General features: G+C 33.7%; 1 protein-coding gene across 7 annotated transcripts in view; it reads right to left on the reverse strand.

The window, feature by feature from the left end:
• Positions 1 to 900: 900 nt before the first annotated feature.
• LOC111048726 (nocturnin) overlaps positions 901 to 19,473 on the reverse strand; it is an 85,395-nt gene continuing 66,822 nt past the window's right edge. For 5 of the 7 annotated variants that reach the window (XM_039430328.1, XM_039430327.1, XM_039430333.1 and 2 more), the window contains exons 2-6: positions 7,170 to 7,342; positions 6,204 to 6,263; positions 5,456 to 5,577; positions 3,975 to 4,181; positions 901 to 2,974 (exon numbers count right to left, since the gene is read on the reverse strand). In XM_039430328.1, the coding sequence (XP_039286262.1) occupies positions 2,459 to 2,974; positions 3,975 to 4,181; positions 5,456 to 5,577; positions 6,204 to 6,263; positions 7,170 to 7,342 (1,078 nt within the window). In that variant the 3' untranslated portion in view covers positions 901 to 2,458. Of the gene's footprint in view, positions 2,975 to 3,974; positions 4,182 to 5,455; positions 5,578 to 6,203; positions 6,264 to 7,169; positions 7,343 to 10,943; positions 11,217 to 17,212; positions 17,366 to 19,473 lie in introns of those variants that run through there. The other 2 variants (XM_039430331.1, XM_039430332.1) reach the window with 2 other exon arrangements.

Here is a 19,473-nt window from a genome sequence, read left to right on the forward strand (position 1 = left end):
CTATACTCCGTACAAAATTACTTTTGACTTGGAGGAATATGCGGCGCAGAGAAATATAGGGAGATCAGCCAATTACAGTGATGGATAGTCATTGGTAGGAGCGCAGTTGCTAATTTTTCGATTAGACTCAGTCGACTCAATGCTTTTAGAGAGGAAACTTCGTAAGTTAAGCATGAGTGCTTGAATACTCACTAGAAATTTGAGCCGGCTCAAAACGGTAACATCGCCGCCGCTGTATGCCTTCTCTGTATGTCCCTCCAAGTCAATGGTAATTTTGTGGGGAGTATAGAGATCCGGTTGAGAGCAATGATGGATGACGCACGCGCGTAACGATTACAAATCGTAATTGTAACGAATATTCCAATTCCATAAGTATAAGAAATGCATGTTTCCAAATTTCAGGCAGTCACTGCTAGACAAAACAATAAAGTCGCGCTAACTCGTTAGCGAATACCAGGCTTTCTGCCTGCATAGCGAGCCTGCTGATCTCATTCTTGGACGATCCAGTCGGGGGTCCAGGGGGCGGAGCCCCCTGGCTAGACGGATATGGCGAGCGAAGCGAGCCTGACGGCTAGTAGTATTATAAATTGAGGTGTAATGAGAAATATTATAGTTTAATATTAAGTCAAGAACCACCTGTGAGAAATATCTTTTAGCAACACGAACAGAAACACTCATTCATATGTTGATATTGAGGAAGTAATATTTTGAAGTATAGGAAGATGTAGAATATAATTTTTTATATTCTATAAAATGATTAGCACACAATTGAAAAATAGCACATTATTTTATTCCCCTTCAGATAATATATGTGCTATTTTTTCAATTGTGTGCTAATTATTTTTTATGAAGGAATTCGAAAGAGATTATAATTATTTTGGAAGAGCAATAAAACACAACTTTCAACTCGAATTTTATTTCACAAACTTGTTTGCTATTACAATACATGCAAAATGATTCTTCAACCATTTTTTCAATTTATTGTAAGCATTATAAAATGACATCACAATACATAAATATAATCCCACTACTTACAAATTGTGGCCTACCGTACAAAAATAATACCTTATTCAACTGGCAAACAGTCATAATTTGTGATTCAAAAATAAGGAAGAACATAAATATAGGAAATCACTAAAAGTTTAAAGTACTATCCAAAAACAAGTTTGGAAACTTTACTTATAATTAAATCAACTAACAATATTATCATGGAATACACTAGTTGCGATTATCACAGTCTTAGTCCCATACCACATTAAAAATAACCGATTAATGGTGATCTATAGTTTTGGCATGATTGATTCTTACAACTACATTCTAGAAGTGATGGTCTCATTTCATATAAGTGCCATGAAACCGATTTGGCATCGTGATTGTTTGATGATGTGTACCATATGTACGCATGTGTGATGTGTATCATATTTTATTTTCCAATGATAGTCGAACGCATAGATTCGGGTCCGAAGGAACGTTGAAATTAAAGAAAGCTGCTAAAAAACCTGTAACAGTCATTGATGTAGTAAATAGAATAAAGTAATTATTGTGTTTCTGATGAGTATCTATTAATGGAGATAACACCTCTATTTCTCAATCCAGAAATGTAAAACAAACAGATAGTATTATAGAATAACAGTTCCGTTTAAACTACTAATAAAATATGAGTGTTACACATTCAAAAAACTGCTATTGGAATGTGAATGTCACAAATATGGAAGATCTAGATGTTATTTATTTTTGATTGTACTGTAACTTACTTAAACAATATTGTGCGTCAAAATTTCATCAAGTAGCCTACACTCTTGGTTTGAAAAAAATACTAATGGCATTATCAACTATTTATGTAAATGCATGACTATACATAAAATTAATTTCGAAATTATTAACAACAATGATTAATTTTCAGAAAGATCTTGTTTGTGTGATAAGTTTTACTAATTCATATTTCATCTATTAAGAAGAGATTCTGTGTTATGTTGAATTGTTCTACAAGTAGTGTATTTCACATTTTACATTGAGCTAGTATCAAATTAATTTGAGTTGTAAAACAAACTCATACAGGGCTCACAGTGCTCATCATATTTTTCAGCTAAATTGTACATCAGTATGTCTAAACTGTTTTGAGGAAAATAGTTGGTGAAGTACCGTAAGCTAGTTAAAACATAGAAACAAATTTATTTGAAAATGACTGTACACAAAAGTTTTCAAGCACCATTTGACAATTTGAACGTCTTTGCAGGTACGAATCCAATACTTCCTATCTGGATAGATTTTGTGCTTTGTTCATTCCTTACTCTCGTGAACATCAGACCAAATTGCTACAATAACGTCAAAATCCAGCTGTTTCTCTCAAAGACAGTAGAGATTTTACGAAATTGAAATAATACGAGATCTGTATGAGAATGATGTGGTTACTATAAATAAGATGATTTTAAATTTAGTAATTGTTGATGATGATGGTTTAAAGCGAACAGTTGGAAGGTGATTCGGGGTCGCTGGTTCGTATGAGAGAGAGGTCGCAAACCAACGAGAAGTGGTCGGAGGGGTAGCAGAGGGAGGGGACCCGTCCTTCGCCGATCTCCTCGCCCGTCGGGAACTGGAGCAGCGAGTTGACCTGAAAGTGTTCTTCCGAGTAGAAGATGTAGTCGATGGTGTGTCGCTCCTCGGCGTCTTCCCTGAGCTTCCAGGAGGTGTAGGCGGGCTCCTGACCGTCGGGGTGGCGGTAGGCACTGCCCAGTCTGAGGAGGTCGTGACCAAGGACGGTGCTGTAGATGGGTTCGATGGGTTCTGCGTTGAAGTCGCCGCACAGGATGACGGGGCGTTGTTCGGCGTTGGCCTGCACAAAGTCCAACAGGTCTTTGCCTTGCTCGTTGCGCAGAGTTGAGAGCAGCGCACCGCTCCGCGCTTTCAAGTGAGTCGTGGCCACACACAACTCCTGGCCTGACTCCAGTTCTTTCAAAATTGCTAGCACGGCAACCTGTCCACACAAATATTGTTAGTTAGAGACCTAGGATTTAGTAAGTTTATGAATAGAATATAGGAAATGTTAACTTTATGTAGAATAAACATATTTTATCTGTGCACGATGTAAGCTAGTTAGTGTTATTCTGCAGTTCCCAGCCAATACTCTACGGGTTCTATGTTGCAACAATACAAGAGGCAAACAATTGTTGCAAACAATGCAAATAATATTATACTATTCCTAGGAACATTGTAGTTGATTACTGGTATATTCATATATTTGTACAATGTTGTATTCTGTCTATTTCTATTGAAGCTTTCAGCAAATGGAATTTGAGTTGATTGATATGAAGTTTTGTATTTATCACTATTTTTTGTATCTTCATGCTATTATATGATTCCATGTTTACTGCTTGTGAATTATTTCTCTTGAAATAGAATGATTGGCAATATTGCAATATACTGTATGAAATAAGTCAACATTTATTCCTATTATTTACTGCAGTGATATTAAATTCTAGCTGGCGTGGCTTGCTTCACTTGCTTTTACTAACTAATCATAGTCAGTAAGCTCCACCCTATGATTCAGGGTTATAAAAACAAAGAATACCAGATATCTCGCTTAGTTAGCATGGGAATTTCATTATTTGAAGTTTAATTTATTGTTCTCGGGAGCGCATCTCAAGATTGAATCACTTGAGAACTTTGACATCATAGAATATATTTACAAAATCTTCCAAATTCGAACTTTATTTGCCAATTTGATTTGAAAAAATAAGATAGAACTCTGGAACTGGTTTTCGGCAATATTTCGGGGCAATTACAAGACAATTTTCCAGTTGAACTCTTTTACCAAATTTGAACAGTGTAAGAAAATGCGAAAATTACTGTTAAATGGATATTGATGACAGGCATAATCCAGGGATATTACCAAGATCCACTTAACATAAGTATTTAGCTCTACATTTCTAGCTCTAATATTTGTGAATGATTGGTTGTGAACGTTGTCAAGTTACCTGATTACTTTGAACCGTCCACACTTCCAAGATTCTGTTCTCTGAGCGAACCAGATCGAATCGGTCTTCCCTGTAGAATATAGCACATCCATCGGGGCCATTGTTGTCCTTGATGTATATACATGGCGAATCGGGCTTCGGGAAGAAGATGCCTTTGAAGCCTTGTGTTGAGAGGGTCTTCTGGAAGTAGTTGAAATGGTCAACCTCCTGTAAAACAGAAACAATCAAATAAGCTTTACTAGGACAAAAATTTACTAAATTGAATGAATAATTAATATAAAAGTATAGAAAAAACAATCAATTCCACGACTAATAACAAATAAATGACTGGAATGAATAAAAACATGACATACATTTCATGTACTACACTTCCGTACTTTACTAATGCATGCATTCTTTATCACTAATGTTTTTTACACATTATTTATATTATGTTATAATGATCTGAAATTTCATAATAGTTGAAAGCGAATAATTGAGATCATCAATTTCTCAATAAAATAGCCTATAATCAAGATATGGGAGGAAAAATGATGAAGCCAGACAATTCCTGAAGAATTAGACAATAGCACCGTTTTGGTAGCCTAAATAAAGTGTGAAAATCACTGGTCCAAATTTTTGTCCAGCAGAATGAAATTAAATTACTTGCTTCATTCTAAATTTCAAGTAATTCTCATGTCTCATAGTATACAAATTTCACGCCAATCTTCCCCTCATGTCTTGTAGTTTTAATGCACAACATTGATCACTGAATTATAACGCAGCACAGATTAAACTTTTCATAATAGTAGATGATTAAGGTTATGATTAATTCATATCTTGTTCATTATTCAAGGCATTTTTGCAATTCAATCACAAAAAATTACGTAAAACGCAGAACCATAGCACATTTTTATAATCAATAGTTGCACAACATCCGGTTAAATTTTAATCATGATTTATTTCACGAGAACCAATCAGAGAAGGCTATTTCGAAAACAATTTTTCTCTGATTGGTTCTCGTAAAATTAATCACTATTAAAATTCAACCGGTGTTTGTTCAACCGGCACTATGAATTTGATTGGATAAATAATTGTTATGATATTAAATCATTTTAGACCAGTTTAATAGTTGTGAAAAAAATACAAAAAATAAAGTTGACAATGAAACATATAAGATACAATAATTTCACACTAATCTATTCCTAATATATGTAATTTCATACCAGTTCCCACATTCATCTTCAATATAAACAAATTGAGAGAAGTATGAGTACAAAATAGAAATCATAACTGGTAACTTCTTGTAAATTAGAAATAAATACGTAAAATATAAGTTCCGATAAATAACTAAAATATGCGTAATTGATGAATTCCATCTGAAGTGAAATATCCTCATCAATATTATGTAATTGAACTTAATATTCATTTTTTAGTTTTGACTAAGAACTTTGATTTTAAAGCTACTTTGAATTCAGCTCGACAACAAGCGAATTTCCCACCTGCAAGCAGATGATGTCTGGTTGGTATCTGACTATTTCTTCAGACAGTTGTTGCCTGCGTCTTCTCCATTTCAAAGCGGAATTAGGGCAAGCAACAAAGTTGTCAACGGCTTCTCCCAGAGCTGCAATAAGAATTCATCATTAATAAGACAATTAAGAAAAAGCATATCAATTCATGAGGAATGTTTAGGTTTTCTAAGAGTAAATATGAAAATAATTAATTTTGATTTCTATATAACTCAATAATATTAGAGGTGAAGATTAAACTAATATTGAAAGAGCATCTCTATCTCCTGGTAATATTATCTGATGCACCACTATTCCAATACTTAGCTTATTTGCTTCTTTTCCATCACCAATAACAGAAAATCATGAATGTGATTCTCAATTTTTGGAAGAATATTTTTATTTATTGTTATCAACACTATTTCATTTATTCAAAAGCATATTGAAATACTAATTAGAAATGAAATGAAATAACTAAACTGACACATTCTTCAATAGATCTGTTAAACATTGTACTTAATACAGTAACGTTCAAGGATATTATTAAAAATGAAAATAACTGTGTGTAGAGCTACAAGATCAAATTTCCATTATTCATTATATAAGATTGAATCTCCATTATTCAGAACGAGATCATCGAGATTGGAAGGTTTGAATGATTTGAAAGAGCTAAGCAAAAAGAACGGAATAGAATAGTAATGGATAAAGTAGAGTTGACTATGGAAATATGAAAGAAAGCTACCTTGAGACAAGATGTTCCATTGCAGTACTCTTATTTTAGATGAGAGCTTTGTGATGTCATCTGGAAAAAATAAACATAATCGATCAATTTATCATTTTATCAAATGTACGGTACTCATTCTATTAAAACTTGGCAATCCATTCTTAAAAAAATTGTTCTGTTTGATATCCCGAATCTCTAGAAGTCGAAGAAAACATACTTATTGGTATATTGTTTCGTAGAATATTTCAAGAAAATTACTCATTCGAAAAAAATATTTTCTTAATGTAACATGAAAGGTTGAAATGTTCGTTGATTCAATCTAAGATATTGATGAATTTCATCATTTGAAATTTGGAAGAACCGAAATATTGATGACAACATGAACCTATAAAGTAAATCTGAGCATGGAGTGTAAAGCTAATGGGGTTTATCAATTTAGAATAATTTTTCAGTATTAGTGTTTCCATTGGTCTCATTAACTGATAGGTCCTATTATAAAATAATTTTATCAATTTTGAATAATAGTAAAGAAGTAAATTTTCATTAGTAGTTTTCTGCAATTAAAGCTCGCTGAAGTATGGTGTCATGTTATTCCTCACTCAGTATAATGTCTAGTAGCCTACCTAGTAAAGCTACTTAGCCAATAAAGCTTGTATAGTTGCATCTGCTCAATTACTATTTCTCTTGCTCCTTGGAATTACATCTCACTAGTGAATTTTATTGAATGCATCTTCTTCTCATTTCTAAGTTAAATTATCACTAGGAAAGGCAGATTTATTGTGTTGACACAGACGTCCCATGATAATCTATATTCAAATTCCTCCAAGCAATAAAACTATTCTATAGCTAGATTCATTTCATACTGTCATTATTCCTTGTAAATGACATTAATGCTCCCCATTAAATCAATGCTTACAGTTCTAAGTGAATGAAAAGTGTAATAAAAAAGTGTTCAATAGAAAGTGTAATTAAAATGATGTTTACCTCTTTCTGGATGCTCAATATCAACAAAACTTCTGGAAACCAGAGGCGTGTCTTCCAAGTTTTTTCTGCAATGCTTGAGGAAATCTTCGTGTGTCATCCTAGCTGGAAGATTGAGGTCATCGTCCTGATTGTCATCATTCATTATTTTCGGTGCTGAGTTGAAACTTCCCATTCTGTGAACAAATTAAATCATGATTAAAGTTAGGTGAATGATGAAAATGTTCCTGCTATTCAAGATTTCACAGCTATTCGCTGCTCTGTTGCCAAGAAAAAAACATAAATACAACAACTTCTAATTATTGAGAATTACATCAAATTTAAAACACTATTATAGTACTAAAACGATCATCCCTGAATTAGTACTGTAGCTTATTTCGTTTATCACACTTGAGATTAATCAATAATTATATTATAATGAAATTTCTCTTTTTTCTGCCTAGCATCAAACTCCTTTAATCATTCTATCAACAGAAGAATAATTTCCACTACCATTTTACTTAGTAGCCTTGTATGTGCCGTCATTTTTCTCTCAGCTTATACTATACAGATAATAATTTATTTTCAATTTCACATGATATTGTCTACAGCATGTCTTCATCTCAACACAATATACAGTTTATAAAATATAAATAATATAATAAATGCATGTTTTATTTTAATTGCAGCATGAAAGCCAGACTACATTAATACCTCATTGAGAATACTAATTTCTTCAAAATAGGGGATTAAATTTCGAATGTATATGCGAAGGATAGTTTCAAGGTAGCTTATGCAAGCTATCAAATTAATTCTATGAACAGGGTTCTGAAGCACGTAGGCGATCATGTACTGTATGTACATAGCTTCGGGACCTTGCATTAGGGTAACTGACCCTTGAAGGGCTGACCCATGGGCCCGGTGGGACATGGTGACACACTAGGGCTCACACAGAAAGGTCAAGGTCAATTTTAGTGAGTAAAGGAGGAGGAGCAAGAGGAGGAGAAGGCAGCTCTACTTTCCGCAGTTACTGACCTTGCAAATTTTACACTTTTGTTCGACAACGCTCTCTTTCTACACACACAACTTGTATATCGCCCTGTACATCTATACGACTGAATATCGCCCTGTACATCCTATATTCTTCCTTTTTTTATACTCTTGAACAGTAAACAATTCACTCTTTACTGATTTACATAATTTCTGTCTCCTCTATCCTCTCACTCTCATTCCTTCTTATCTTATCTTCAAAGATAAGTATAACCTACTGTAACTTAAGAGTTCATATCATTTGAAATTTACATGAATTAGAAGATTTGATTCTGAATCCTTCTCTCATTCTCTACATCAAGCACATAATTTCCGGAAGCTTTATTCTATTTTCCAATGAAACTTTCAATTTCTCAATAATTTGAATTAAAAAAAAAAATACAATATAGGTTGTAAGTAATTTTTAAACAATCATTGTTATTGGATTTTTTTTCCCTGTTGAGCGTCAAAGAACACTGAACATATACAACAAATTATCAGATGACTGAAGAGTACATATTTTATAAATCTAAAATAAATAAATTATGTAATTTTAAAAAATATCATTACAGTACATTTGATATTATTGATTAAAAACTCATAATATGCTTTATATACGACTAAATATTCAAATATACTAAAGCTCAATATACTGGATAATTTTAAACGAAATATTTTAGAATTAGAAACGGAGGGAAAATTTACTCTGATGATTCGATTCTCTTATAAAAGTTTCTCAAAACATCCTTAAAAACCATGAAAATGATTTACAAGACCTCGATCCACAGCAATAAAAGGAAGACTTACAGGTGTTTCAGAGCCCTTGGAAATAAACGTTCAAATTAGGCACAATCACCAAACAAAGCCATGCCCAAATTCAGTTTCCGGCTCCTGTACTTACTTTTGCCCAAAGTGTTAGCCTAATCAGCCCAAAGGAAGCCAAATTTCCTAATAATCATTCCAAAAACAGTAATATTGATGTCTTCGATTTTCAGCTGATGATGGATTTAATTGAAGATAATTACTCCTAACTCACCTTCACCTAGTAGGCTTACATGAATTATTGAGAACAATTTGACGGGGTATTGCTTCATTGTCATTCTAGTTTAGGTATTAGAATTTCAAGACACGTAGGTATTTGGAACAGGGGTTCTCAACCTCTATTGTTCCACGCCCCCCTTAGAATCCTGAATAATTTTTCTCACTTTTTTGAGTTAGCAGAATATGACTATACAGACTTGTATTTTGGCACACAAGTGAGCTAAATGGAGGAAGCCTACATATAAATCTAAGACAAAAATGTCATGCTTTTACTTCTCTTCCTACTAAAATTCAAGATAATAGAAGCTTCCGTATTGACTTTGCGGAAATGGCCAGTGTTAACACTTTTGTAGGGTTTAAACAGTTTTTTTATGCAATTTTCTTGGATTCGAGTTTCGAGGTGGGAAATTGCAATGTTCAAATAGCCTATTTGGCCAATAAGAGTGGGCTGAAAGCTGTAGAGGGCGTTCTAAACTGAGCAAAGATTGTTAAGCACTATCCCATTATCTTTAATTGGCTATTGTTTCGCATTGATTCTAACAGCAAGTCTACTTAGTATTAAACCTTTAAGGACATGTCAACATTTAACACAAGAAAATGGTTGAAAACACGACTTCTTTTTCCTTCCTGTAATAGGCGCCATGCCATGATGTCAAGTATTGCATCCTCTCTTTAACCTTCGCAATAAGTTGTCTCCATTCAACTAACAATCTGACTTCATTTACAGAACTTTGTCTTTCCTAAACAGCTATCGAATGCCGAGCTTCTAAAACTAAAGAAAATCGGAATAAAAAGTAACACTAATAGATGTTAAAAAAACAATTGCTGACAATAATTGTTTATTGTTTCAATTTAATCAAGATAATATGAAGAATGTAGAAAATATTTTTGACTGAAATAATATGTTATTGATGAATCAAGAATTTCATCCCAATCTGTTTCTTGAGTTGAAATATAATGATCAATAGTTGAATCCATGGATCAACTGTTAGCAAAAATTGTATTTCTATTAATCAAAAACCGTATTTCAAAAGTCAATTTATTGTTTTTCAAAAAGGTGATTGCATAAGTGAGTACTTAACAATATTATTTTTTACCTTACAGTTGTGTTATGAGTGATGATGTTGTGGTACTTTTCCATAATGAAAACACAAATTTAAAAAGTGGTTGACAATTTTAAATTTGTGTTTTCAATAACAAATTTTATTGAACTATTCTATTACTCGTAATTAAACATAATTTGGACACAGAAAGACCTAATTATTATTATTATATCATGTTATACTTCATACACTTTATTTTCTTCACGTTGATGGGTGCTGTGGGAAAATCTTCATTTATATCTTTCTGAAAAAATGACCATCTGCTTGTATTTTATCAGCAATGCTGTGAAATTTATTTTTATACAAATTAAGAAAAAAAAATATATTGACTTTGGTAACATATATATTGTTATCTGAGACGCTCGAAGAGCTTGATAGTCAAGCATTATTCAGACAGCCTCCTTAGGCCTTGGGCTTTTAGTTTTTAGCATGTTAATTCATTGAAACAATTCTGTCAATTTCAAAAACATTCAAACAAATTTTCATACAATTTCAAAAACATTCAAGGGGAGCTGAAATTGGGAAATAAAGATGATTCAAATTTTGTAATGTTTATAACCAAAGTGTAAATACCAAAGACCAATAATAAATGCATGCCCTCAACTTGAACTTGATTGAAGCTTACCTTCGCAAACGCACGACAAACCTGCGCAACAAGAAACGCATGCTACCAACCTAACGCGCCTAAAAATCCCTAACAAACAACGTTTGATGACAAAGCAAAAGTTGGCTTGAAATTCGGTTCAAACTTTAGTTTTTTGACCCAGGCCGGCATATAGCACCACAGATATCACAAGTAGCAAATGAAAATCGCAATGACACTAGAAATTTAGATAAAACTGACGAGTAACTGCTCGAAACGAGTGAGTAGTTGCCGCTTGTATTGGAGTGAACATAATACTGAATTTAAAAATAAACTAGGACGTTGCTGAACACAGCTGAGTCGAGGTCATCTCCCAGCACAATATTATGACTGAACAACACTCATTATCACACAGTATTTTTTATTCAATATTCATAGTTTTTAATTAAAATAGAAATTTCATGAGAATGATAAAACAGAAAACGCTAAGCTATTATTGTATATTATTGAAGGAAAACTCAAATAACTATTGCAGATTACAGTACATAATAAGTGGAAGAAAATAAAAATAAGAATTATTAATCCTTTGATAAGATTTGAATGAAAAAATTGACGAATCTTTTCCAAAATTATAAAGATAGAGATGATGAATAAGATGCTAATCTATGGTACAGGAAATGAAGTAGTTCAAAAACGTCATATATAAAAAGAATTTGAGAAAATGCATATTCTGAAACCATTCACTTTCAAATTTTATTTGTAAGATGAAGTTGATTTGAAATTTTATCATAAACTAATGTTACGCATTAATTCAGTTTTCAACAAAAAGATAGCAACAGCAATAACTGTGATGTAACCGAAACATTCTTGTATTAAATCCGTAGAAAGGCTGATTAAAAACAACCTTTTCTTGTTTTCAATCTGGTTCAATCGAATGTCGAGTTTTGTGTAGTGAATATTTCAATAAATCAATCATATTAATTATTAATCATTCTCAAGTATTCAACCTATACGCTATCTATAACATTAAATTCCTGATTAACATCCTGATTAGTGAATCTATTTAAGAAATGTGTGCTCCAGTTAGTAGAAACAAACACCAAAATTCTTGTTTTTAGCGAATGAGATGTTCAGCCCTACCAAAAACTTACTTAGCTCGTTCGTGCAACCCATTTGAAAAGCAAAGTAGGAACAAAGTTTATTCCTAAGTTGATCATGCAGTTTATCCAACAAAAAGCAGCTTACAAAAGTATTACCGGATTAGGTGTTCCGAAGGAAAACGATCAATATTCATCGGATCTACACACAACTACACAACTCAACTTTAAATAGAAATAAGGTAAACGATTTCTTCCGATGTCATCCATGATCGCATTGAATGTGGAAACTGTTCAAGATGAAAAAAAACAGGAAGAAGGAAGAGGACCAGGAAGAGTAATCAGAAAGAGAATGAGAGGAAGAGGAGGAGGAAGAAGAAGAAGAAGAAGAAGAAGAAGAAGAAGAAGAAGAAGAAGAGGAGAGAGAAAGAGAAGATGATGAAGAAGAAGAAGAAGATGGAAAGTTGGAGAAAAGTAAACAGAAGCTAGTGCGAAAAATGAGAAGGCGATGAATACAAAGCTAGAGAAGAAGGTGAGCAAGAAGGATGAGAAGGAGGTGGTGTTGGAGGAGTAGGAGGGGGAGGTGAGGGAAAGGAAGCAGAAAGAAGAAGAGGGTATGACGGAGAAGGAGCAAGTAATGAAGGAAGAGGAGAAGGAAAAGTAACAGGAAGAGGCTCAACTGTTTCCAAAAGCTGTCCTTCTTTGGACAGGAATAAGATACACGAGATAATAATATCCAAATACGATATTTGAACGCTATGGTAATATAGTTTGCCTGTTGACAAGACGAATGTAGCCAGAATGAATGAGACTGCCAACTGAGTAAACGCCAATTTAAGATTCCAGTCACACACGGTTTTCAAATTTATTTCCCATTGCTATTTGGCCTGAGAATTATCGCTAATACACCCAGCCTTCCATGGTCCATTGTCTTCGGAATCACGTCTTTGACAATGGAGTCGAGCAGCTAACACGATTAACATTCAGCTACTGATATAGATACTGTCTTATTAACTCTCCAACTTCTTGTTCAAATTTCAAGTGAGACTCACGTTAATCTGTCAGAACTCCTTATGAATAACATTGTTGTTTCACATTCTACTAATGCTGACAGTTTCAAATGAATTGGTTGCTTTAGTAACCGTCAGTCTTCAGAACCTTGAAAACAAAGTCAGCATGTAAACGGTTTATCTGTCAAATAAACAGTTAATGGCGTCATGTAAGTACCAACAGCTACCTGAAACTTCTTTATCTGCATTCAGCTGTCACAACGCATACATAGTTCTAGTTGTGCGTGGAAGATATGTAAGTTGCATGACCTACTTTCGAGATAGGTCACATGTATCCCTGAACTTATTGGAGCTGTTGATTTCAGTTTGTAGATTTTTGTGATAGGATATTGTTGTAGATTGGCAGCCGACATGTCACGATGTCTGGGGTCTCTGATGTAAACCGGCCTTGCATTTCAACTGTGAATGTCAGCAGAAACCTGATATCCAGGTGATGTGAACCATTAGGAAATTGCCAACTTACTGACGATGTTATCCTCACATTATTTGCGCTCGTTTGAACGTTTATGGAAGTTGTTGTCAATATTATTCAAATATAACATAATATTAAGAAACATAAATCACTGACAACTTTGAGAGTTAAAATCGAGAGAAATACAAGAGTTTCTCCCATAAAGTTAGATTCCCATATATCAGTATCAATGTACATAACCGGTGAATATTTGAATGCCGGTGAACAATATGTGAGAGTACCAGGGAGACCCTGTTATTGCTCTCATAATACATTGTGAAATAAATTTAAGCTTAAACCAGAATAAAAAAAATATTCTCAAGCCTAAATAAAATTAACTAGTAGTTCTGTGAACAGTAGACCTCGCGCAGTTATAAACCGCAGCCTCCTCTTATACTGTCCATCAGAGTAAATCCTGTCTGTATGTCGTGTCGGCGTGATATCGGTGTGAAAACGGCTAATGGCTGTTGGGGTTGGTGTATCAAAAATGCTAACATCAGAAGCTAATCTCCTTCAAGACATACTGGCAACAGGACAGTTTGAGTTCAAAGCAGAGAAAGTTCGAGAGACAATACATGTTATTTTAGTTATTGATTGCATGCGTTATTGCACGCAATCGATAGTTTATTTAACAGTGCATAAAATTGCATGCAATTAATAGTCTACACAGCTGATGATTTTTTACCAAGTGACATTGAGATATTGTATTGCATGCGTCATGGTATGCAATTTATAATCCACTCGACAGCTGATTTATCATGAATAATTCTATGGTCTGATTTTTACTCTCTAATATTGGCGTATGAAGAAGGCTCCTTTTTCATTTTATATTATCCTTGAAATGCAAAATTTCCAAAAACCTTGTATATACGTTGACGCGCAATTTAAAAAGGAACATACTTGTCAAATTTCATGAAATCTATTATCGCGTTTCGCCGTAAATGCGCAATATAAATAAACATTTAAACATAAAGAGAAATGCCAAACCGTCGACTTGAATCTTAGACCTCACTTCGCACGGTCAATAATTGAGATAATAAATCAGAAGATAATACTGTGAAGATACAGTGAAAATATTATTCTCTCGATTTCCAATGCGATTATTCATACTCGCTCGGCCGGACTGAGTGGGAATAGTGACATTAGGACTAATGGTAATAATATCTTCCCTGTACCGGACACATATACTGACACTGATATGTGGGAATATAACTGATATTGATATGTATTCCCATATGTGGGAATCCAGCTTAAGGGGAATTATCAGTGAAACTGTGGGTAATACAGATAGACACAATGGAATGAGAATTCGAACATACTCAAAGAACATTTATCATATGAGGAAGAATTCGTGAGTTAAATTCTCAAATAATCTTCACGAATAAATATAATGACAAAATAGTTTCTATTGCAGATTGTAGCTACCGAGACCTTTATGTGATTCGCTCACTACATAGTAGACAATTGAAGAGCATTAAAATGTTTCTGGTCCAATAAATATTGGATTCCAATAAGAAAAAAAAGAAGATATAAAAACGATCAGAGTATGAGGAGTGATGGAATTAGTGAATTACAATTATGTTAATAAATGCCATACAATAAAAATTTTTCGAAAAAAGGGGAATTAGTAATATAATAATTGAAATATATAAATTGTAATAATATAGTTTTGTATTAAATTTGTAGTAATATTGATTAAGGGCTTCCTAATTTTTTTTCAAAGAGGAAGAAATACCCTTACTGAGAGGATTAATTTTAATATATAGTATTAATTTTATTAAATGCTACTATTAATTACTATTTGCCAATTCTGTTGTATTCCTCTGACTGTTTTTATTCTATTTGCATCTTTGACGTTTGTTACAACACTCTGTGTTTTATGATAGGATTCATTGAATAAAAAATCAGTCATACTAAATAAATAAATAGACACAACAAAAGGAACGTAAGAAATGTGTGAGTAAACAATTGAATTGGAAACAGGAAAATAATATAACATGTATCATTATGAAAGGAATCAGAGATAGTATTATTTGATTTTAGTTTTTTTTAGAACAAAAATGTGTAGAGTTTTGGCAATAGACCATTAAATGGAGTTTGAAGCAGATTGTAATAAATTAGAATCAATACAGAGATTAGTGAGGAGAAACAAGATTAACAAGACTTTGTAATTGGGATTTATTACAGTTGAGAACTTCCATATTTTAGCAAACCTGGCAATCGTATCGAGAATTACTGGTTTTGTCAATAAAGGCGAGGAAAAGGACCTTGAGAAGTTGAAACTATGGATTTTGTTTCCAGTGGACTCACACTCCTCACCCTTATCGGAGGATGCAAGGCTGTACAACATGCTTCTTAGTCACGATATAGGGCTGTAAAACCATTTTGGGGTGAATATAAATAAGTTATGAATTTAAAATTCTATCACATCCATCTAATATTCACAAACAAGGGACAATCAATTGTGAGTGTTCTGTTCATTTGAATTATTGAGAGTGAATTTGTGTTCTATCAATTCTGCAATAATGTTAGGATGAATAACATTCTCATCATTCATCTATTGTCGTATCTGTTTCCCTTAACCATAGAATATGACCAATTCCAGAGTACATAGGTTTCATAATATACTTGGAATGAGATTCAAATGAGATCATGATGCATAACAGGTCAGAGTGGCACACTTCATCTTTGCTTGTAAACACATCATTCAAAACATCCATTACCTTTTTAAATTTATAATGTTGACTGCAGTATTACAGAACATGGGCCTTGAGAAAGAATTATGGGACAATGGATTCATAGAATTCTTCAGAAAAGAGGAAATTTTTCAAGTTTATGAGGTTAATCCGATTCAAATAATAATCGATATGTTGCAAATACATATATGCAGAAAATGTACATCAAATATATACTGCTGAACAAATATTGAAAATTACATGTTATTTTGGGCAAATTCCAACAACGTATCTAAGTTACAATGTAAGTTTGAAAAAGCCTAAATGACAAAGTTTCTAGTATAGTAATATATATGTTCCCAATTAATTGTCACAAAAAATCAGTATACTGTATCTCGTGTATGGTACAATTTTTCCATCAAAGATTGAATAATAGTAGCCTATATTACGATAATCAAGACCACTTGGAAAAGTGGAAAATAAGCCTACGTTTTCAACAGGTCTCACATTCATCTAGTTTGGGATTGCTCTAACAAATATGATGATACAAGAACGACGTGTTTGAAGTCATACTAAACTGAAGCAAATTACAAGCTCATGGTGAATGTGATATATTTTATATTCATTATGATTCATATATTTTGTATATAATTTATCCATGTTATTATAATAACATTAAATTGTTGATTCTGTAAAATTGATATAACTTTATCCATTGAAATAATTATGAAATCCTTTTTGAGTAATCACTACAGTTTTCTATTGATGTTATAATTCTAATAGTTATAATGAGTACAACTTGGATAATTTCTATAAGATTTTATTTTTATCTCTTCAGAAAATCTTAACTATTCGGTCTAATTCCTAACGATCTGATTTCATCTTATCAGATTCGTGTTTCTATGGAGAAATAAATTAAAATCACTCAATACAATTTGAAAAAAGCCCGATCGTGTATCTATGGAGAAATAAATTAAAATCATTCAATAAAACTTAAAAAGCAGTAACAAATTTTTACCCAACAAAAGCCAGCGCTCGAAGGCCGTTGTAGCAGAAATTGACAGTCATGGATATGAGTTGGCGCGCTAAATCACGTGGAAACGCGCGGGAATCTCGAGAAAATTGGCGGGAAACGGGAGCAAATTGAGCACTTTGCAACAGTCACGCAGTGACACTGCCGACGACGATTGAGCGACCCGAGGGAACTAAGCTGGCTAGAGCAATCACCCTCTGCGTCACAACCCACAACCACCCCCTATAACCACCCCTTGCAGCCCGACCCCCCCGATGGTTGAGGGAGTGACGGAGTTTTTAGGACTGTTCTGTGGACTGGCGCTCGCTATATACGGGTTACGAGACGGGCATACCGACGCCACACTGAAATTCACAGTAAACTGTCAGCATTCATCGAACAGCAAACTTTGATTTTATTCATGGAGGATACTGACAGTTGAATTCCACTTCAGATCCCGTACCAGTTGAGAAAAACATCAAGAGCAACGATTGAGTGAGCCCTCACTTCGCTCCACCACCCCTTTCATCCTTTCCACAAAATAAAAGAGCATACGATAAAAAAGCAGAGCATCGATTAAACGTGTATCAGTTACGATTCAATAGGTTGAAAGTGGATTACATTGTTGAGCGGTGGATTCACAGTGAAAAACGTGCATTGGAATTCAATTATTCAAATACCCGATCTCCATGTCCGAACTAATTTCAACTGGCTAATTCTGTTGGGTGGATATAACAAAAACAATCACAAATAGGCTACATTCCCAAACTTGGATGAACATTGCTACTGAGAACTAAGGATGAGTTAGGGATAGGAAACCTTGCTTCTCAGTTTCTACAGAGGAAACTTTCCATGGGACTTATTGTAAAAAGTCTGTTTCAAATGAAAGACAGTTGAGATTCACTACGTAGTTTCATAATATTTTATATGGATATCCATAATATATGGATATGTCCCATGATTTCGATATAATAATACTAACAGAATGCTGGATCAAAAGAGATTATACACAGAAGCAACTGAAGGACTACAGTATTTTTCACTCTTTGAATAATCGTACTCAAAATGATGGAGTAATTGTATATGCAAAGGAAAATCTCAATGTACAATCGGTAGAACTAAATATCAGACAGGCCAACGTTCTTCATCTACGACTTCAAACATCAAAGGAGAGATATAATATATTAGCAGTGTACAGATCACCTTCCTACGCCAGCATAACAGAGTTTTTAGAGGACTTTGAAACAGTGCTTGGTAGACTGAGAGGTCAACTTATTATTTGCGCAGGAGACTTCAACATTAATACGCTACAGCCACATCAGCATTATCAACTTGATGATTATTACGACTTATTGAGTGAACACGGTTTGAAGAACTGCATTAAAAAGGCTACCAGAGTAACAGCGGGAACGTCTTCTTGTTTGGATCATATGTTGACCAACTGTAAAAGTAAAATCCATCCAATCGTGTATCACTCGAGTATCACAGACCACTTCATTACAATTCTTGGACTGGAAGAACATCAGTTAGACAGAACAAATGGGGATGAACAGAGCTCAACTAACTGTCAACTCTCATCTAACTGTAAATCTGTCAACTTGAACGGCTTGAGGAGAGGACTGCGAGTGGAACAATGGACGGAGGTTTTTGAGTCAAATAACACAGACTCAGCTTACGAAAAGTTCCTTGAAATTCTACAAAAACATATGGAGAGCAATACACATCATTACAGACAAAAGAAGAGGATCAAGAGCATAAAACCATGGATAACACTAGGACTTATCTCAGCTATAAGAACAAGGGATTCTCTAAATAGAAGAAGGAAACTGGACCCAGAGAACGGAGAACTCGCTAACTACTACCGAAGATACAGAAATACACTGACGTCACTCATCCAAACTACAAAAGAAAATTATTTCAAGATGCAACTAAATGAAGCAAACAATGATGTAAGAAAGACATGGAAAATAATCAAGGATGCTACAGATTCAGATCAGAAAAAGGATATACAACTGAATGCTTTGAAAATTAATGGTGACATAGTCACACTGAAAGATAATCCTAGAGAACTATTGAGTCATGTAAATAATTTCTTTGTTAATATTGGAGAGAGTATGGCTAACAAAATATCTGAGAGTCTGAATAAAAATATTAACGAAATTATAGCAGATAATGTACCAGAATTGCATGTACAGAGTAATATGTTTCTTTTCCCCATAGATGAAAAGGAAATAATAAACACAATTGATTCTTTACACATCAATAGT

The sequence above is a fragment of the Nilaparvata lugens genome, chromosome 6, assembly GCF_014356525.2.
Source record: "Nilaparvata lugens isolate BPH chromosome 6, ASM1435652v1, whole genome shotgun sequence".
Classification (NCBI taxonomy): Eukaryota; Metazoa; Arthropoda; class Insecta; order Hemiptera; family Delphacidae; genus Nilaparvata; species Nilaparvata lugens.